Here is a 22,562-nt window from a genome sequence, read left to right as displayed (position 1 = left end):
GGGTCCCAGCCCTAAGAGGTATGAAGGGAAATTTACAGACAGCAGGTGAGGGAATAAGTGCTGCAGATGGCAGTGCTTGGTCACAACGGTTGGTAGGAGTGACTGGGCGTGGGACAATAGCCAGAGGCTATTGGGATGCTTGATTTGTGGGGCAAGTTTTAAGGTTGGTCAGGATTAAATCTGTGAGACCGTGATCAGGAATATACCAAGATAGCTTAACTTTGTGCCCTGTCGCTACCGCATACTGTCTGTCTCTGCCTCACTGAGCTGCTATGTGCTTCCTGATTATCGCGTCATGATGTGATTCCTGATAGACGTGAGGGCGCTATCAGCAACATAATTTTCAAATGTTTATTCGCTAGTTACATTGTTACATATGGCTATTGGCTTAGTTTGAGAGAGGCAGACATCACACCTCCTGATTACAGCGATTCAGGAAGGAGGAGGTCAGCTAGGCTCTCTTTGCCCTCGGGCTAATAATACTTGTATGCCTACTATCTATTTACTATTGGGAATCTAGCTACCTATACTGAACCTCTCTCAACCTAGTAATTCACCTAGGAGGATGTAGATGTGGGTTGCCCCTACCTATTCTGGCAGCATATCTCTGCTTCTTAGGCTTTGGTCCCGCCTGGTCTGGCGGCGTGCGCGCTACGCACCATCTGATCTTATTCTCCCGTGCAGGCCCCGTCCCTCCTCCCTGCAGGGCTCGCTACACGCTGTGACGCGTCAGCCGCCAGGGGATGCAAGAGAATTGTAATCCCAAGCGGCGACGCGTCACGTGGTGTGGCTGAGCCAATGAGGAGGGGAGGCTTCAGGGAGCGGGGAGGAGAGGGTGGGGGAAAGCAGCGATTTTAAATAAACTCTGCAGCACCAAGGGAGCCCCCTTGCTCCCTCCCACAGACTCTCTCCTCTTCGCCACGGGGTGTGTGTGTGTGTCACACACCTGTAAGCATACTGTAGTGTGGGGCATCGCCGTTGTACGCGCTGCTCATGTACTGCGGGACAATGTCAGCACCTGATGGGATTCTCTCCGCCCCTCTATTGTCCATTCACAAGTGCCCCATAGTATTGGGTTGAAGGTCCCCCTAGCAGTGACGGGGTTAATTCGCCTGCCGAGCTGTGTCTGCAGTGTCACCGATTCCCCCCCGTGCTCCGATTCACCCCCCGTGTGTATTTGAGTGCGTGAGTGCCTGTCTGTGTGTGCCTGAGTGCGTGTGTGTGAGGGGCTAAGGGGCGGTCCCGCCCTTCACCCCCCCCCCCCCCGCTCGCGCCGGAAAAAATTCACTGCAGATCGCAATGCAGTGAATTGCACGCGCCGCCGGCAAGCAAGGCTGCTGTGCGGGCGCATGCAGCGGGGCCTTAGCCTAAAATTTAATTGGCAAATAGGCTATTTACTCAGTTTAACAGGGAATTCATTCACATCTTCTTTGAATCTAGTATGTCCCTAGACGAAGTGTCCCGTTACCCAAGTGTATCTTCTATCCCTGCCTTTGTTTCTATTAAAACTATTGGCATAACAGGTTACTTGCCTAGTTGGTCACTGCATATTAACACAGACTTAATAGCCCATACGAATTTACTACTGGATGATCTGAGCTCCGCACCTATCCTGGTTTAACTTTTTTGACACTTTTAATAAAGTACATTGCACGAGTGATTTACTTCACACATTTGCCATCCTTTTTAATTCCATTTATTAAAACCACCTTCGATTAGTAGTAATTGTATTTTAAAATAATTTACCACACAGAAATGGGTATAATGTTAGGTACACCGTTTGCATGGTCATTTCCGCTGAGTATGTGGGACACATTTGACCAGTCTCCATGTTTATTCTCTCTGCAGTCCAATGCAGTTACCCCACCTTCTAAGGAACTCTATGCAGATTGGTGTTAGAAAAGCTGAGGCTGCTTTTGTATAGCTACAGTAATCAGATTCAGTTAGCTAAACACACAGATATCAACAAGCTCTGAGAAACCCCTACCATTACCACATAATATATATGTGTATAAGTGTCAAAAGGAGTGCTAGTGGGCGTGGCTAAATGTATACAACAAAAAACAGACAAAGATGCCCAAATCTACTTCCAATGTGACAACAATACACAGTGCAATACCTATATATTCTCTTGAAAAAAGGGTGATTTAGTTTAACCCCTTGGCAAAAGCATCTTAAGCCTGCTGCCACTTTCAAGGCATGACTGTAGCAGGTCCTAACACTCCCTGGGTTAAAGTCACTGTAGCTACCAATAATGTATTACCACTGACGCTACCATTCATATATGACCATTAAAAGACTGAAGGACTAGCTCAGTGGTCATGCTGCTGCCTTAGTGGCAGGGGAACTGGTTCGGACCAAAGTGTCCGTTCTCATTGTGATCTCAGCAAGTCACCTGATCTCCCTGTGCTTCTGCCACCAAAATCAGACAATAAGCTCTACTGGGCAGGGGTTAATGTCATTTTGTTGTACAGCGCTGTGTACAACGTTACAAGAAAAACCTGGAAATGTGACAGGCAGGATGAGGAACTTGCAGTCTAATTCTTAGTTTCCAAAGCACTTGGGGATGTAGATTGTTTCTGTACTGACCTGTGTACACGAGTGCTCTGTTTGAGACGAACATTTCCTGTAGAGGAGAAGACCTACTTGAAAATTAGTGATGCTTTGGAGAACAAACTGTAATATGTCAATAGCGCTAAAGGTATTTGAGGGATTTGTAACTTTTGTACCGAATTGAGAAGTGTATGTGTGGATGCAGTATCGACTTTACAATGATCAAAGCGGCGTTATAAAGCCATCCTTTAAACATGTAGCGATCTATGGGGAAAAACAGTGGTTGAAATTATTAGATTCTTTTACACAACTCGGTTTAATTTCCGGGTGCCGTAAATACAAAAGTGCATTATTCCGAAAACAAACTCCACACTTCTCATAAATTGAATTTCCAACGTTGCTGACAACACTCTGCTTTCAAGCATGTTCCTGCAGTGGTGTTTGTATTATGAGTGGTGTTATGGAGCCAATGCTACTGCACAAGCTGTGATTTTTCTATTGTGCAATGTACTGAAACCTGTTTTTTAAGAGGCTCTCGCCCTTTGGCTTAAGAAAGGATTCCAGTGATGGGAACATATTCCTTTCCTCTGACACAATCACGACACTTTTATTACAACCTGATAACCCAGACTCGCTCTGGAGAGCACAGACATTGGCTGGTACCAAGTCTCTTGCATACCTTAACAAAACGCTGATTTGACTATGATTCAACACAGGAAACCGCATCTGTGCACACTTCATCTGTCTGGTCACATTCGCTGCATCACTGTTTGCAAGAAACCCGGCACTGATGTGAAGTTGTCTAGGTTTCTAAGAACATAAGCGGATATGTTTTTAAGCAGTGGAAGATAACAATATTTTGGTTTGTTTTAATCTGTACAAAGTACATCGGTTTGTCATTGTTCCCCCTTCTAGTTAAAATGATGAAAAATGCAATGTTCGTTCACTGTATCGGTGGTTCCTAGCATTTCTGCACATTAACATGTTCTCAGCCAAAGGAACCTGCAGTCATAAGTCTGTGTAACCTTTTTTCCCCCTGATCTTCAAATGTAGCTTCATTTTTTTTTTTTTTAAATGTCTTACAACATAGTTATTCTAAAATGGGCCTACCTGTGTTGGGTTAAGCCACTCCACCCCCTCCCACTGCAGATGTAGCTTTCGAGACCTCAGAAGTCTCTCTTCTTTGAATAAGTTTTGAAGGCCCTATAAATCTCTTCAAACTATGTGAAGGTGAGACTTACACAAAGAGCCATAAGAGCTCTTTTTACTGCTGTATTTGTGTACAGCTCCTATACAAGTCCATTTAAGGGCCGTTCTATACTGTGTGCAGCCGTGCGCTTTTTGTGTGTATGCTGTGCGCGAGTGAGGTTCTGTGTGTGTGTGTGTGTGTGTGTGTGTGTGTGTGTGGTGTGTTTAAATAAGTTTTGAAATAAATAAATACTTTCATTGTTTAACATTGTACACACATACACACATACACACATTTATTGTAGCGGCGCAAATTCTTTATTTTCTTCATCCTCTCCCCTGTCGTCCGGTTCCCCGCACACTGCCGTGCGTGCGCGTAGCACCTTTATAGAAATGCTGACTAACCTCAGCCAACTAAAACTGCCGCACGCGCACGCAGTATAGAACAGCCCATAGGTTATCACAACCTACATGGAACCTAAACTTCTCCTGGACCAATATGACCAGCAGAATAAGATGTAATTCATTGGTTTCCTGTAGCTTGTGTAGAATGCAGACCCAAAAAACAATTGTTTGGCTTTCAGTGGGTACAGCTGCTGTTCCCACATAGTCTGCCCAAAAACAACCCTTTGAAAACCATTTACCAAGCTGGTTTTATTTCGTAAGCTAATCATGCTAAAAACAATGATGGCACTTCTTTTATTTTGCCTTGGGGGCCTATGAATGTGGAAGTGTTGGCTAGTAGAGTGTTCTTTAGCCTTATGCCACCCTGTCCTTATCAGAGAACTGATAAAGATAAGTGGAGGGGGAGAGAGTGCTGAACACTGCAACAAAAGGAAAAAGCCAGAGGAAATCCCAAGTGTGTCCACTATGTTTACAAACTACCAAAATCCGACACCTAGTAGTATTTCTTTTCAAGCACCCAGATGTAACCTGTAGAACTTGTCCCTGCCATTAGTTTGTTGTGACTTGGGGTTAAATTCCTATAGAACTAATAGCTGAGCTCTGACAGTAATCTGCAGGTTGAAATGACTAAGGCCAGGTCCCCGCTGGCTACTGCAGCGCCCGCTGTGGCGGACACTGCAGGGACAAGATCTGCCCCACAATGGGGCCTGGCTCGCTGCGAGGGGGGGCCGCTGCGCTGACAAACTCCTGCTCTCAAGAAAATTGAGAGCAGGAGTGGCGATGGAGCACTAGGCTACGCCCCCGGCAGTACAGCCAATGAGGGTTAACCTCTTCTGCTTGTAACTATGGTGGGGGGGGGGGACTGGAGTTGAGCCCCCTGGTATAGTGCAAGCTCTTCTGCTTGTAACTATGGGGGGCGGGGGGGGGGTAGGGGGAGGACCTGGGTTGAGTCCCCTGGTATAGTGCAAGCTCTTCTGCTTGTAACTATGGGGGGTGGGGGGGTAGGGGGAGGACTGGGGTTGAGCCCCCTGGTATAGTGCAAGCTCTTCTGCTTGTAACTATGGGGAGCGGGGGGGGGGTAGGGGGAGGACCTGGGTTGAGCCCCCTGGTATAGTGCAAGCTCTTCTGCTTGTAACTATGGGGGGTGGGGGGGGGGGAGGTAGGGGGAGGACCTGGGTTGAGTCCCCTGGTATAGTGCAAGCTCTTCTGCTTGTAACTATGGTGGGGGTGAGGGGTAGGGGGAGGACCTGGGTTGAGCCCCCTGGTATAGTGCAAGCTCTTCTGCTTGTAACTATGGGGGTGAGGGGTAGGGGGAGGACCTGGGTTGAGTCCCCTGGTATAGTGCAAGCTCTTCTGCTTGTAACTATGGGGGGGGGGTGAGGGGTAGGGGGAGGACCTGGGTTGAGTCCACTGGTATAGTGCAAGCTCTTCTGCTTCTAACTACATTTCTGCATTTACCACTTACTTTCTAGAGTCCTTTTTGTATCATAAGGCAATTTGCCATTATTTTACTACATGAAACTAGGCTGTTATTCCCAATGTTCCTGCATGTCCTCCTTACCATCACCGTACTGACATGAAATCAATCAAACACAGGGATATAATGGAGTGCATATAAAACATTCCTGAACTGTGTTATTTTTCTTTTTATAGGGACAAAGAAAGACATCCTTTGGGTACAACTATACCAGGCAGGTTACGAGTACAAAGGTAAATAATATAAACCATGTTTTTCAGTCTCAAGAAATATTTGGCAGACCCATGAGTACTGTGCATGCCTTGCACACATTTACCCACAATCCTTGTCTGCAGCTTAGCCACTGTATAAAGTGACAATGGGACGAATTAAGCAGGTTGGGGGCAGAAGACCCACGAGTTTATCTGCATTTGTTGTACTTTTGTACAATGGAGATTTTTCAATTTTACAATCGGTAGTCTGAAAGTACAGTTAGAAATGTTAGGTACATTAACGTTTTACGGGTAAATGATTTACTCTGAAGCAACTATTCGCGCCAAACGCTTGGTTTATTATTTTTATAACCCCTTAATTTATTTTATATGGATATATCACGGGGATATAAAAAAAAAAAAGTCAAGCACAGATTGTAAGCTCTGACAAGCAGGGCCCTCTTTGTATCCGTTTGTGCATGCTTGTACATATTTGTATGTACAGTCACTGTTTATCCCTGTACCCCCGTTCTACGGTGGAATATGCTGGTACTTTACACATAAACGATAATAGAAAAAGTGAAACAGACCAGTGAAAGCTGCAGTTCAGTCTTTTTTTAAAAAAAATTTTTTTTACTTCAATAGTTTTATGTGGGCAATCTCTAATTACCTAAAGAACTGCATAGCTGCCGGTCAATTCGTTCTCCGTTTATTGATCGGCAAAGTTTGGCGACATCTTTAAATTTGGGGAATGTAAATCGTTGCTATAGGAACAAGCATGCTTGTTAAAATAGAATACAAGAAAATTGGTCTTTCAAAGTTTGTTTTTTTTTTTAAAACAGAAAATGCTAAAAGTATTTTTTCTTACTACAGAACTGATTTATTAAAAAAACCACACATGCAGGATGTTGCCTGAACTGCAGCTTTAAGCTCATGAGTATATTTTTTTTTGGAGGGGGGGAGGAGGAGTTGATAGACAAATGTGAGACGGACCAACAAGTCAAATGAAATCTAAATGTTTATTGGACTGATGTTGTCAATGTCAGACCCTGCACTTCCCATTTTGCGTAACAAGGGTTCCCACATTTTCCCCGACTATGGAAAGGGTGTTGAGAAAGCGTGTTGGCTTTTCTATATATGTTATATGCCAAACCCGCCTTTCCACCTGAGCCAATGTTGGTTGGCGTTGGCTGCCTCCATGTCGTCAATATCATTGCAATCGAGCCGGTCAATAACGAGGATGTTGTAATATGGAGCCGCCTTGTTGAATGTGAAAAACGTTCTTGGCAATGCTAGGGTCTATAGTGGAAAATTGGCACAGATTACAAGCCTGGTGAGCTGTGCCCTGTGGGATCCCTGCAGCCACGAAGATGGTTGATAGGAGTTGCAAGATGCAAATACATTTTAAATGCCAAGAAAACGAGTACGTTAGATAAATGCCGTCCATGTTTGTAAGGCTACGCTTATAGTGCTGGCGATGCGACGTCGCCCGAAAACAAATGCATTGCTGCCGCATGCGCTTATATTGCGCGCGACATCGCTGTCGCGAAAACTGGTAGCCGGCAAAATTTGATTTTTCAAGGACTGTCGCTTCACATGACGGCCCTTGAACCAATCAAATGGCCGGAAACCCGCACCGCCGCCCGGCGAAATATAACTTTAGCCGGTAGCAATGGGTGACGTCGCCCGTCGTGTTGCCATCTACGGCACTATAGGCAAGGCCTTGGCCATAGTGGAATCGTGCGCGCGCATAGGCGCGGCATCATACTCGCCCGCAGCAGGAGAGATTTCCTGTCCGGCAGGCAGGCGACAGGGAGGTACGTCGTGGGGGGGGGGGGGAGAGAAAGCGCAAGCCCTCATTGGGCGAACCGCTCACGTGACCCGGCCGTCGCGCGGGAAAGTCAAACTTGGTTGTTGCACTTGTGCACAAACACATTTGGCATCCTAGTGTTTGTTTTCCGTGGTCGCGCCGTCTCCTGCACTATGAACGCAGCCTAATGTAATGAGACCCCAAGAATCCTAGAATGGAAAAACAAGTTACTTTTCTTGCATTCAGACTTTGGGCCTCATGCAGAGAGCATAGAATTTTCAAATTGGCGAATTTCATAAAAAGTAGCTTTTTTGGAGAGTTTTATTCTCCATATGCAGAAAAGTGCGAAATCTGCTATGTTTAACATGGATGCGTGTGGCGAGTTTGAATGGAAAAGATGTGCGCTTCAGAAATGTGTAAAAAAAAAATCGCGGCTTTTTTTCCCCCTTTGCTATAGGCGGCGAGCGCCATCTTATTGCCAATATTTCCTGGCGCGGCAAAAATGAGAAAATCGCGCCAGGGCCGCTACATGCCGTTCGTACCTCTCTGCATTCGGAGAGTTTTAAAAATGGCGAGATGGAGGTTCTCGCCAGCCGCGAGGCGAGTTTTAGCAATAAAAAAAACAAAATGGCGCGTTTTTCGTAACTCGCCATTTTATGCCGGTTTCTGCGCGAAATTGTACAAAAAATGGCGAATTTTGAAATAACGATGCTCTCTGCATGAGGCCCTAACAAGGCAGTTCCACTTCCACATAAGAACATTACATGTAATTAATTCCAATAACATTTTTAATTTGCCTTAAAATTCTTTCAATATCAAGTTACATTTTATTTTAAGCAAGTACCTTACTTTGTCGTGGTTTCCTATTTGCCCGCAGGGCTCGTGAGCTTTGAAAGTCTGCCATTACATGAACCCTGGTAGCCGAGCGGAGCAGCTACAGACCTCCATAGGGGGCGACGGTATCTCCGGAAACGGGGTCCCTGGAGCTGAAATTAATGGGGTTCAGCTCCCAAGTAGGATGACCCCTTGAAGTGTGTACAGAGTATGCAGGACCAGCGCTCTGAATGGTGGCTCATGATCATGAAGAGAGAGTTTGATCATTGATCGGGATGTGCAGCCAGCAATGATGGCCAATAACTAGTGGCATGTATATAATGCGTGCGAAACCCGATTTCATTGCACATAGGCAGGTCTTTTTCATTTCTCTTGAAAGGAGAAGGCTGAGGATTTACCATAGTAAGGGGGGGGGAACATTGAACCAATATCAACTGGTCCTGCAAAATGCTGGCCAGCAGGACTAGTGACAGCATACTGAATGAATTTGAGCGCATCCACAGGAGTGTCGTGTCATTTGGGGTTTGTAAAAAACGCAGATGACATTTTGGCCATGTGTTCTCTTTTGTGAGCTTTTAATTATGATGTAATAAACCCTACCTCAATGTTCAGGGCTATAGCTTCGGGTTTATGTAAGACCATTAAAACAAATTGTATTTGCGTATCCTCCTTATGAAAGGAGATCGTGTTAAAGGAACTGACCCTCACGAGAGGGGGAAGGGGAGTGTTATGAGTCGGCTGTATGATTGGCAGTAAAGGGGTTAAGAAATATATATTAAAGCCGCAAAGGGATCTGTAGTACTTTGCCACAAAGGGGTTAATATGACTGCTCATCTGTAGCACGATCACTTGTGAAGATGCATCAGCAGTATTTTATGCTTTGTTGCATTATTATTTTCATGTACGCATCTCCCAGTTCATTATAGACTGATTTAAGATTTCTCTTTTTGGTGCAGTCTGTTGTGATTAGACTCGCAAATACCTCTGTTGCTAAAAGGAATGAATCGCTGTTTTTAGATTCTGTGAAGCTCTCATCTTGCATTCCACAGAGGACATTATCGCTTCGATACATCACAGAGAATTTAGGTCAGGGGTGGTCAGGATAACCCTGTGCTGAAGCAGGGGTATCCTGAGAACCTGACTTGTTGGTGGCCCTTGAGGACTGGAGTTGACCCCTCCTGATTTAGGTTATGTCCTTAAATTCATGTGCATATCTGTCAGTGTAAATACATACATGTGCGTTTTATATATACAATCTCCAAATTTCTATTTATTTCTGTGGAGCATCAGATAATTAAAACGTTTTTAAGAATATGCATTTTTCCCCCCCTGTTCTCTAAACATTTACAAGCTCATATTTTAAAAACCGATATCTCAAAATGCTAACAATATACAGATGGCGTTCTTGTAGAGAACGCAATGTGTTCGCTAGGATGCCAGAATCCAGGAAGAGGATCTGTATGTTTCTATTAAGCCTGGAGTTCAACCCCCCTGCATTAAGGCAACAGAGGTTGCCATGGTAACAGCCACCAATGCCTTTTTAATAACAAACAGGTGAAAATGGCAAAAGACAAAAATTGTTTGCTTACATAAAGGTTAGCACAACATGATCTAGCAGGTTTTAATTATTATTTTTTTGGAGGAGACTGCTGCTTTATTAGTTTATACCGGTTTCTTGGTTTTTAACAGTGGTAAAGGCCACTTAACAGTTCTGGGAACCTATTGGGGCTGCAAGTCTGTGCCCTTATAATGATTACTCCTCATGTTGGCACCTGCATCAAGTCATGGAATAATTCACCTCCATCGTGTATAAAAGAGAAGTCTGTCGTTCAAATAATGACACAGGTAAGCTTTTAGCTTTAACCCATCTAGCCAGAGCCAGAAATCTTACGCTAAGCAATATATTCCTTTCTGTAATGATTAAAAACGCACTTGGCCTAAAGCTTTACTTTTGACGCTATCCTGCTTGGTGAAATTGTAGCCTTTCCACCTATTGTTTCAGTGTTGCCTTACTTGGTTGAAGATTAACCGGCTACTCTGATTAATTTCCTGCTGTGTGGATGGTCCCTTATCTTTGTGACATGGTGAAGTGATCCATCCTTCCTTTTGATGTTGACTTACAGTACATATTCTACTTAGGTGGAAAGTGGGTTGCCCCTTCAGCTGTGATGAACTTATTTTATATTTAGTAGGAATATATTTATTTCATACATTCTTATACGTTAACAGTACTCAACCTTTTTACAGTAGGAGCTGTTAAAATCTAAGCAATTACTTTAATGGTTACATAAACTACAACTCGTAACATCCTAAACTGCTCAATCTGGAAATCAGTGGTGAGATTCTGTTAAAGAACTGAAATATAAATTGCCTAGAAACTGAAATTTGGTTGTGGGTGAGAACCACAAATATAATTATAGAAAAAGGAAACTTAGAGAAGCGCTCTACTAACGTTATAATTAATTTTACCAATTCATTACTACAAAAATAATGTAGAGGATATATATCAGTGGTGGTGCACCCAATGAGCAAGAAATAATATGAACAAAAAGGAGAAAAATGCAGCCCCCAAACTCATAAGGGCACTCAAAATAAATATGGGAATTGACTGGTGTTAATATTTATTGTGTGGTCAACAAAGATTATTATAGAAGTGAATAGACCATATATATATATATATATATAGCATGCAGTGGCTTGAGGATTGGCTTGTGTAATATGAGCTTGAGACAAAAGGTGGCACTGAGTGCTCATTTGCATGTCATTTCCCAGAATCCCTTGCTGCAGTGGAAGCGCTGTACGCTGGGTGACAATGGGGAAAGACAGGGTTGCAGACCTGTCTAAGACATGCAAATGAACATACAGTAATATTTACAGTTGCTATATATATATATATATATATATATATATATATATATATATAAAATTTTATGGTCTATTCACTTCTATAATAATCTTTGTTGACCACACAATAAATATTAAGACCAGTCAATTCCCATATTTATTTTGAGTGCTCTTATGAGCACCTATATATTGCACCTTATCCTTACAATATAAGCAAATATATGCGACAAGCAAAGAACAATTGGACATTTGATACCATTAAATTGGTAAGTAGATATGCAACCAAGAAATATAGGGATAATAATTGTCTGTGATCCCACATCCCTAATGAAGGGGTTAAATGATAATAAACCTCTTCACGGGGTGGAGATCACCTTCCAGCTGGAGGTAGACAATCAGTCAGGATAGAACACAGTGGCAGATTAAATAACCATACAAGACTAGTTAGCCATAGTATCTAATTACAAGATGATCCACCTGACTGTAAAAGAACACCCTATACTATATAGTATATAGCTAACCTTTTACCCTATTGATGTATACAAATGTTTAATCAAACCCTTGCGTATCTAACGTTCAAACTATTGATCCATCCACAGAATAACATTGAATTAATCCTCAGATAAGAATGTAGCAAGGATATGTAGTAGAGATGTCCATTGTTTTGATCAGTGGTGCGCAAAGTGGGGCTGCGACCCCCAGGGGGGCCCTAGATTACCGGCGGGGGTCGCAGGGTTTACAGAGGCTCCGCGCGCTTCCCGAAGGCACTTAAATTAAGTCCCGGGGGAGCTGCAGGGCCTCTGTAAACCTCACTTACTGTGATTCAGCCGGCACCTGGAGACGCGGCGCCATGGCAACGCGGCGCCATGACGTCCAGACGCCGGGAATAAAGGTAAGGAGGAGGGAGGGTGGCGCGCGAAGAGGTCATCCGGCAGGGGGGCGCAGGGAAAAAAGTTTGCACCCCCCTGGTTTAGATCAATTGAACTTTAGAGTCTCTACAATGAATAAATGGCACACAAATGTGTCTTGGTGGATAATATACTGCTCAATCAATACAGGCACAGTATACCCGCTAAGCCACTGAATAAGGGGTTCAGCGTTATCCACATATCAAGTACAGGAGGCAGTCCCAATAATACACCTTACTTCTCACTCTCTGATGAAAAAATAAAGAGAGCAAGGCTATCGGGTTTTTAATGGTTCCACGCATAAGGTTAACCAGACCTGGAGGATCACCAACCAGCAGTGAGCAGTCACCAGCATGAACGATGGATGAAAAGACGGGGGGGAGGATACACAGCTGGAGAGATGCCCGTCAGCTGTTCTCTGCCTTTAATAAATTACATGATACATACATGTAACTTATTTAAAAAAATCTTTTCAAATGTTCTCGAACCTTCATCCTTGAGACATTGCTAGTTTTGGACAAACTTGTATTTCCTCAATTTTCACTAGACTTTGGTAGATATTTTTTTTTTTTTTCTGTGTGTGAATCCAGATTAGAGTTTGTAATGGATGTGCAGTTCAGAAAGTCCATATATAAACTATCTTAATGGGGAACTATCCATTCTAATGTATCCATTGTTAGGATCCGCCATCCTGACAGCTGGAGACCATATCCTCACCTGGAAACACCTGGTGCCATGGACACCCATGATGCGTAGTACCATGGCCCCGTTACGCACGCGCGTGGATCTTGCACGGCCTGTCTGCCCGCCCGCAGGCTCCGCCTCCGCTCCCTGCTCCGGCGCGTGGCGAGTGCGCTCATCCAGCCTCCCCTCTGACTCACGCCCAAGTCTCTGCCCCCGTCCTGGTGACACAGGACTGGCGTGGGAGTGACTTGCGCTCCGGGCTTCGCCCCCTGACTGCAGTGACGCGCGTGGGTCGGCGCACGCCCGCCTCCATTCCTGATCAGGCTGCATCATAGGCTACACCTGTGTGCACCAGCAGCCTATAGGATTTGGTTTCCTGGTTCCGCCCTGGCTCTTCATTTGAGGATCTCCCTTTATATACCCTCTTGTTCCTGACTCATTGCTGAGCATAGTCTTGTGTGACGCTGTACCTTGCTACATCCTGTTCCTGTATCCCCTGCCGCTGCCTGACCCTGCTACGTACCTTGGATTCCGCACCTCTCTACTGCTGATCCGGATTTATATCTACCTTCCTCCAGTCTCCAATTCTGAACCTGACTACATACCCCGATGATCCGCTACTCTCCAACCCTGATTCGGCAAGTACCCTCTACTACTCTCACATCTATACTCCTGGCCTGGCTTGCACGACCAATCTACATTCTAGGCGCGCCCGCGTGGCTCTGGGTTGGCGTTACTCAATTCCCTACCTCAGCACCGCGGTCGTGCTTCGTTTGTGGTGAGCTACAGGTTACATCCATGTGGCAAAATATGTTGAATTCAGAATCCCTTCGTCAATCAACTTTTGTGAAACTAGGATACATAAGTAGCCAGATCATAAATATTTAGCATAATTGATATTTCGTCACAGGGTGGCCTTGTAGGATGTAGTATAAATATCTACTAATGCAATATTTATAGAAAGATATATATTTTTTTGCCAGTGTTGGAAATGGATATCTTTCTACATAGCAGTTTAACACCCACAGCCCGAGGCGTATAAAACATGCACATTTTACAAGACTGAGTGTGCAGAGAGCAGGCTCTGTGTTAGATATGGTAATTGGATGAAAGAAATAACCACTGGAGCAGATAACTGACCTAGTTAATGTTCACAAAATGGAAAATGTACACTGGACATGGGTTGTGTGGGCTGTTAAAGCTGCAGTGCTAGTTACCCAAGGTCACAATTACTATAAAGTAAGGGACTATGGCCTCCTTTAAGGTGAACTTCCTTCAAAAAATGATATCAGGAAGTCGGCTAGATGCGATTTTATGCCCTTTTAAAATAGATCATCATTCTTTTTCCCCTAGATGCTTTTGATTCACATATTTCTTTAGAAAGGCCCAAAGCCTGCAGTAGTGTTCACATGACAAGCTGTGCTGTTTTGTTCATATTTTGGCCACAAAAGCAGTCAGGACAGAACTGTTTTGCATGACCACAAGAGACATATATCCAAGAGATTTTTGTTTTATCAGATTTTTCGAATTCTGAATCCTGCACACACTCATTCACCAATGTAGAAGACCACCCCATTTAATGACGATCAGAATAAACAATGGTGATGGCATACAGGGCCACATAACACAAGGATGGAAGGCTGTCACACACAGGCAATTCTCCTCGATATCAAATTGAAAGGACTAGGAGAGAAAATATCCTATATTGCTTGGATTGCTCCTTTAAACCACAGTCCATTCTTCTAAACTCCTTCATACATATGCAGCTTGATCCCCCATCCGGAGTTCCCGAACAGTCAGTTTAGAAAGCAAGTTATGCCTCCAACTGTAAACAAAGGCAGGAGATTGAAGAGCACTTTCACATCATATTCCTTTAGATAATCTACCCTTGTTTGTTTTGTGCAGTCCCTACATACTGTATCCCTACATAGGTTTAGAGATGTGTTGCTGGGCTATCGGTGGTTGTTGGCAGCTGGATGAGCTTCAGTGCTGCCTCCCACATTGTGCTGCCCTTTGTGTTGGAGCCGTTATCAAGATAAAGGCTATTGGGAGCCAAAATTAATATTTCATACAACACTGATATGAAGTGACTGCTGCTTCTATGATTTATTGATCTTCAGAGCTATACCTGCTCACGTCGGGGGTAACCTACTGTGTGTGGTGTGGTGTGGTGGGTGTGTCTCCCATTCGTGGACAGGCACTCGCAGGAACTTGATGAAAGTGGTTTTATTTTGTTAGTCATACATCAAGGTTTCAGTCCTCTTGGAGACCATCTTGAGAGTTGTCCCAAACAGGACCACAACGTTCATGTACAGAACTTAATAAATCACTATTTTTCATCCAGTTCTTGTGAGTGCCTCTTCACGAACGGTTCTACATCGCAACTTTGCAAGAGCACCCAAACAAGGTGATTGTTAGGCCCCGTTCACGCTGCTAGCTACGCAGCACGCGCGCGCTTACGTGTGTGTGCACGTTTGTCACTCTTGCATGTTTGGCAATGGGAGTTTTCAGACTTGAAACGACTCCCAGCGGCAAAGTACAGTGTTGACGCTGCTGCAACTCAGGGAGACAACAGCATTTGTGAGTTCGTGCGGCAGCCGCGTCACGTGTACTTCGCCGGACAATGAATGAAAGTTCCACCTTTTTTTTTTTTTTTTTTTAATATAAAGAGAATGACGTCTTCCCCTGTTCCGGCTACTGTCGGTTCATTCAGTCTGTTGGGGATGTTCACACATCGCCCAGCAGACAGAGGCACACGCAACGTCGGGTAGTAGGCAGAGTGAGCTCAGCCTTGGTTGTGTGCCGCATGCTACTAATTTTATTAGATAGTGTTTCTCCCGCTGACCACAATCTGATGGTCAGAGAGGTTGCGGTTCCCATCAATGTCATGTATTTCATTGTTTATTATTTTATGTAACTGCTTTTACATTGATTTTTGTTTTGAATGTTTGTTGGGGCCAAGTCCGTAATCCTGTTACTATGATCACAAGTAGGTCAATGTTTGGTGTTGGGATGTCACAAGGGCTCCCAGACGGTTGGTTTTCCCAAGGATACGTGGGTACTATTAATATTTATAGAGCACAGTATCCCCATCAATTGTGAGTTCTTCTATATTCGTGGGAGTGACATTATTCCAGAGGTGTCTTGATAATTCGTTCAACAATTTATGTTGCATATGCAATTCACATGTTTATTCCCATAAATATATAGTCAGCCTTGATTGACTTTTGTGGTATCCTGTGAATAAAGTACCCTTGGGAGGTAGTATCCAAATGTACCGCTACCAAAGAAGAAGAATCATCACAGGAAACTTTCATTGTATCCATTATAAAAAGGTGATTATTATTATCCCTTTCTATATGACCTTTCAACCTCTTTACTGCTACCACAGGTTACTCGTGCGGGGCTAAAGGAATCTTAGGAGTCTTGCAATGACATTTTTAAACACATTTGTAATTTTTGTTGTGGGGAATTCTTCTAACCCATACAATGTTACATTTACACTTTAAGGTATTGGTGACCAATGCATATTAGGTCATGTGACTAATCTCATTGCGATTACAAAAGTATTGGACATTTTTTAATTCTCTTGCAAAGGAGTCTGTAATATGGCTAATCTATATTTTGTCTGAATGGGCCAAAGTACTGTATATACAATATAACCAGTCATTTTGTCTACAAGAAAAGCTAACATACAGTACATAATTCTTATGTAGAAACATAAACTACATAAAATACTTTAAAATGTCAAAGTAGCATTACACAGATTGACGCACTGCTACTCATGTAACTAAACAATGATGCAGCCAGACACCACATGTATTTTCTGAAAGTAGGCAACCAGTGTTATCCTGCGATGGGTCACTTTCAACAGTCATACAAAGTCTGACTGAAAATATTGCCCATTTCTATGACCGATTTTAAAATAAATATTTAGATTCTTCTGTGCCAGGGTATGTGTTCATTTTTGACAACCGTCTGCCTTAAGCAGAGTTTTTTTTATATTAACAAATATGGGGTTCATCTAAATAGGAGTGGCCACTACAAATGTCAATTAAAGGTTACCCATATTTGTATAAATAAAATGTGCTAGTGGGATCTTGTGAAAAATAATCCCTAAATCTTTGACATTGTTTGAACGCACTTCTATTTCACAAGACCCCTCAGCAACGAGTCTGTGTCCAGAACAGGTCAGGAGCGCAATATCCACACGGGTTATGTAGAGGAAAAAAAACATCGTATCATGTAATACAGTCTCAGGCGAATGTTAATCAATGGAAGCGTAATCAATGCACTCACAAGTCTAGTGGTTTCTTAAGTGTCTGAATGGCACGTATGGGATTTTTTGTTGGAAATTAAAATTATATTGGTCCTGTAGGTAACAACCACCATTGGCACTGACAAAAGTGATTCCTGGAAAGATCTTATGGGGAAAAACAAAATGCCCACGTTTTCATTTGGAAGTGGCATCTTCAACTGGTTAAATGCACGTGTGGGACATATCAAAGTGAAAATCAAACTAGTATAAGGTTTTTCCATTTAAACAAACAAAAATAAACTTTATTTTTTTTTTTTACTGTAACCAAAAGTTTTGTCAATACTTCCTTTTCAGGTTATCTTGTATATACAGGTTATTTTGTTAATGTAATTGTTCCCCCTATTTTGTTTGACTAATTACAGCGTCATTTAATTAAAGGGCTCAATTGGAAAACATGACACATCGGATATGATTTTTAATTTAGACAGACCTGAAGAAAATGTAAACGTAATCATTTTACACAGGAAGCAGATTGGTGATCGTGTTACTTTCAATGTCATTTGAATCTTTCGGCGGAAGATGATTACATTGAGTATTGCTTTTTTTTTTGCCTCCTACTTGAGAGAAGGGATCAGATCAAACCTAGTGGCATGGATATATTTAACCCCTAGGGAGCCTTTCTGATCCGTCACAATGACCTGTACTCTAGGGGCATTATGACTGTTGTGTGATATTGCTCGTTGTCCTGCCATTGGAGCGGGGAAGGCAATTAGAATGTAAGCGGGAGGCGCTCCGCAACAATTCAATACACTGGGACCCTGTAAACCAGCGGCACACTTGTGTGGTGGTCTTCCAACATCGAAATGGTGAACAGTAAAATAGATGTGGGTTTTTTTTGTTTGTTTTTTAACAGTTGTATTTGAAAGTTTTCTTGGTTTATAAATTGTGACGTTTGAACTTTGTGCTGCGGTTTTCTGCCTTGATCTCTGCCCTGTTCTGTTGCCTGGCTTCCCTATTAGTTATTTGCCACTCGTGATAATTCTAATAATTTTATCATTGTAGTGGAGCAAGGTTTCTGGGCTTTGTTGGTCTGCAGCATTTAAGGCAATATACAATCCTCTTAGTTGGTGCGCGTGAGGCCTCTGCAACCAATTTACTGGGATTCAGCCGGCTTTTGGTCACATCGCCATGACAACGCTGCGTCAAATAACACCGCGGGGCCATGTGACAAATGACGCAGGGTCACTCGATAGGGGGGGGTGGCGAGCGTAGCGACAGGGACACGGGGGGGGAGGGGGCACAGCCAAAAAAACTGCGCACCCCTGGGTTAGCTCACACACTCCAGCCTGGTGTAATTCCTGTACAGCTTGGCTCCCTAATCTCTCTTTAGTAGCCTCTGTCTGCCGGCTTCCCTCTGCACTGTCAAGTCCTGGTCTCTGCTAGGCCCTGCTGCATGCACTGCCCCAGTGGGGCAGCGCTCTCTCTGCAGTTCCCTCTCTCTTAGGGGTCCTGCATGGACTCTCTGTGCAGGATGGGCTGCACACCCTCACTCCCTCAGCTCCCTTTCCAACTGTCACCAACTGTCATTCCAGTGGAATGTAATTCTTAAAGGGGCCATGTCCTGGGCTGATAGCAGACCCAGGCGGTTACATGTATATTAACCTCTTGGTGCTTTGATTGGCGTTTAAACTCATTTGCTTCCAGAATGCTCACAGTGCAGTGAGGAGTAAATAATAAACTCCTCCTTCTCACTATAGGTTGTGAGGGCCGAAAATGAACAAACTACGCCAGAGTTTTCGGCGGAAGAAAGATCTCTATGTCCCCGAGGCCAGCCGGCCTCACCAGTGGCAGACGGATGAAGAGTCCGTCAGGACCGGGAAGTGTAGCTTTCAAGTTAAGGTAAGAGGGGCTCCATTTCTTACTCCGGATTTGTTCCCATCACACTTTATCCACATTGCACAAAGGAATATCTGATTTTAAAGGCAACACCAACAGGTGCCTGGGTAAAGGAAGCTGTTAGATGAGATGTGAGATATGGTGACCCTGTGCACCTAAACCTTTCAATCTGCTGATTTTAAACTTTTTGTAAGGAAAAAATATAGCTATTTTTAAAGTTCCAGTCCACCAAGTTAATCTCTCCCTGCCCCTCCATTCCCCCCTCTCTCCCTGCCCCTCCGTTCCCCCCTCTCCCCCTGCAGAGATAAACACAGATAATGTTTTCTGGGGGTCCATTGTCCAGTGAAAGATGCTGATCAGGTTATTGAAGCAGAACTGTACCGTCACAATACTTTTAAGAACATGGTAATGGATCCTACATGACGCACACGGTTTTCTTCCAGCTCCTATGGTGTCCAGTTTGCAAAGGATTAAGATAGACCTCTGGGTAGTTAATCAGGTGTATCCAAACAGAGCATGTTCAGTTTAGAACAATGGCCGCGTAAAGGGGAATCTCCTGCAACCACCCACGTAGTCTCTAAAATTATCGCCTTCCTGTTAAATTAAAATGTATACACACCTGTTTTGGGATGTTTAATGTACATTATTTTCTAGAACTTCAGTCTACTTCTCTATAGCTATATTCTGATAGTTATTGCAGGGTTCTGACCTGCTTTGTGTACAAGCTCCTCACTAACCCATCATGTTCTGTTCAGAGTTAGGTTAGTAATATAACTTATGTTGAAGGGGAAATTTATATTCAGGAATAAAATAGAAACCTGATGCGCTTGTGTGTTTTTTTTTTTTTTATTATTTTTTGTTGGCCCCCAAATTACAGAAAGTATTGGCAGGATATTTCACAATGAAATATGTCAGGGTGCACATTTAGTTGAGTGCTGAATTTGCCTTCTCAGACTTCCCACTGAATGTTTGACTCGGCATTTCATAATACGTTTACATAATGGGTGGGCCCCTGATGAGTATTCTCTCCAGATGGGTGTTCCCACTTCCCTTTAAATTCATAAGTGAATCGTGTGAAAGAAATTTTAAGGATACAGTCCTACGTAATACTGCCGCTCTAGTAGAACATGCTGCACTGAATATCAGTTAGAACGGACATAATTAGTCCCTGCTCCACAAAGCTTAATCTAATGTTTGATGCCTAAAACCAAGGTACTGCTTCAAGGTCATACATGAATTTAACACGCATGCCTTAACCCCATCACTGCCAGTGAGCAATGCATTGCTGGTTCCTCGAATAGCAAAGCGGTTAATCACATAAAGGGTTTCTAGCCACACACATCTTGGTCTTTGAGGAGGTAAAATCTGCTTACTTCCTGTATCCTGTTTGTATTGTTCCTCTAACTTCATTGTTGTTCATCATGGTCCCATAAATAAGTGATAAAGTGTATTTGAGACTGCTGTGTAACTGGAACTCCCCTGATGGTTGTATGCAAGTGATTGGTATATTGAAAGAGCTGTTTTTACCTTTGATTGGGGGTGACAGGTTCAGCATTAGCGAGGTGGATTGCTCTGTTTATAAAACTTCCCATCATGACTCGTCTCTTGTGACACAGTAGGTATTGGGATGTGTAAGCTTTGCTGAATTGAGCAGTCTGATTTGTCTTTGTAAATCAGCACATTATACATTGCCATTTTGTGGCATTTCTAAGCATATTGTTTTTGTGGGGCTTGTTGTCGGTCGTCTGTCCTGTTATCTGAATACTATTCTTGTCCCCTTTATTTTCTGTGGAACTGTTGGCCTAAACTGCAGATAATGGTACTTACTATTTTTTTCCCCTTCCCCCTAAATTCAGCAATCAACACTTTTTTATTTTAATTTTTCCTACTCGTGCCCCACCTCTTCTGTCAAAAGAGCCTGCAAGCATTGTTAATACAGATATGGACATTTATTGTAAGTTATTGGGGTTTAGTGTCACCATTCTCTTATGTAACGGAGGCTGACTAATGCTTTAATCGAAAACCAAAATGCTGCTTGAACTTCACTATTAATCTTTTTGTTGTGCAGAGAGCAAGCTGTGGTAGCAACCTTGCAGGGAAAGGGTTAAAGATGAATGGAACAATCTTAAGGGCGGCTTCTAAGGCTGCGCTTATTGTGCCGGCGACGTCGGGCTGCGGTCGCTGGAAAAATCATATTGAGAAGACTTCCAGCGATCGCGACCAAGCCATCGCTGCGTCGCGCTTACTATATGCTCACGCAACGGCAGCAATGCATTTGTTTTGCCGTCGCTGTCGCCGCACTATAAGCGCAGCCTAACACTTGTAGTTGGCGACCAGGTCGTCTATTTGAAACGACTGAGCCCAGAGAGTGTTGCGTGTTTGAAACATCCATACCTACTGTAAGGCCTTTTTTAGGCTGTTTTGGGTTTTTTTTCTCTGAAGTATAGAAGCTCTAATGCACTTAATATAGTGCTGGGTGAGCGGTTTATTCTCATTCTGAGCTTGGTGTCTTCCGATATCTTCAGGTCACGTGTGTTCTGCTTTGTTTTCCTCAGTACCTCGGGCACGTGGAAGTGGATGAATCGCGAGGAATGCACATCTGTGAAGATGCCGTGAAGAGACTAAGAGCTGTATGTATGCCCATGGCTGTAGGCAAATGTGATTCCATATTGTATGAAACTTGCATTTTCAAATGTCACGGTTCAGAAGAGCAATTAATTCCCACCCTGTATGATCTCAAAGCTTTAACCCCAGCATTAACCATCTGGTATGATGTTAGTCATATATATTCAGAACCTTGCGGATGTGCACTATATAATAAAGTATTCCATCTCAACTTTAGCTAGTGCTAAACTTATTCCACTGATGTCGCCATCACTGGCGGCATTTTTGCCAGGTAGCATTTTTTCCAATCCGAGTGAGCCCATGGGATTTTGAATATGTAAATAGCTCTGGAACGGCTGGATTGCCAGTGTGTCTGAGCCTCGAGAGATCCAGGGTTTGATAAAGTGGAAAATGAATGAGCGAGAACCTGTCATATTGGTGAAGATTTACTGCAACTCCAGTGTGTTGCTAATCTAGCTTTTCTTTAGCACTAAAGATTTTCTTTTCAACTGAAACATCGTCCCTCTTCCCCCCCCCCCGCCTCTCTGCAGGCTCTCACCCCTTCTTCCCCCCCCCCCGCCTCTCTGCAGACTCTCACCCCCTCTTCTCCCCCCCCCCCCCCGCCTCTGCAGGCTCTCACCCCTTCTTCCCCCCCTCCCCCCCCCCCCGCCTCTCTGCAGGCTCTCACCCCTTCTTCTTCCCCCCCCCCACCTCTGCAGGCTCTCACCCTCTCTTCCCCACCCCCTGCCTCTCTGCAGGCTCTCCCCCCCCCCCCCACTCCTGCCTCTGCAGGCTCTCACCCCCCTCTCGCCTCTGCAGGCTCTCACCCCTTCTTCCCCCTCTCCATCCCCGCCTCTTTGCAGGCTCTCACCCCCTCTTCCCCATCCCCCCCCTGCCTTTCTGCAGGCTG

The 22,562-nt window shown here is 43.9% G+C and overlaps 1 protein-coding gene across 7 annotated transcripts in view; it reads left to right on the top strand.

The window, feature by feature from the left end:
- Nucleotides 1-22,562, top strand: part of NUMB (NUMB endocytic adaptor protein) — an 84,530-nt gene that overhangs the window by 36,291 nt on the left and 25,677 nt on the right. For 4 of the 7 annotated variants that reach the window (XM_075614270.1, XM_075614276.1, XM_075614274.1 and 1 more), the window contains exons 2-4: nt 5,800-5,856; nt 18,910-19,051; nt 21,604-21,678. In XM_075614270.1, coding sequence (XP_075470385.1) covers nt 18,926-19,051; nt 21,604-21,678 — 201 coding nt within the window. In that variant the 5' untranslated portion in view covers nt 5,800-5,856; nt 18,910-18,925. Of the gene's footprint in view, nt 1-5,799; nt 5,857-13,139; nt 13,533-18,909; nt 19,052-21,603; nt 21,679-22,562 lie in introns of those variants that run through there. The other 3 variants (XM_075614272.1, XM_075614273.1, XM_075614271.1) reach the window with 2 other exon arrangements.

This window comes from Ascaphus truei, chromosome 9 (genome assembly GCF_040206685.1).
Source record: "Ascaphus truei isolate aAscTru1 chromosome 9, aAscTru1.hap1, whole genome shotgun sequence".
NCBI classification, from domain to species: domain Eukaryota; kingdom Metazoa; phylum Chordata; class Amphibia; order Anura; family Ascaphidae; genus Ascaphus; species Ascaphus truei.
The sequence above is the reverse complement of the archived record's forward strand: the minus strand, read 5'-3'. Positions and strand labels throughout refer to the sequence as shown.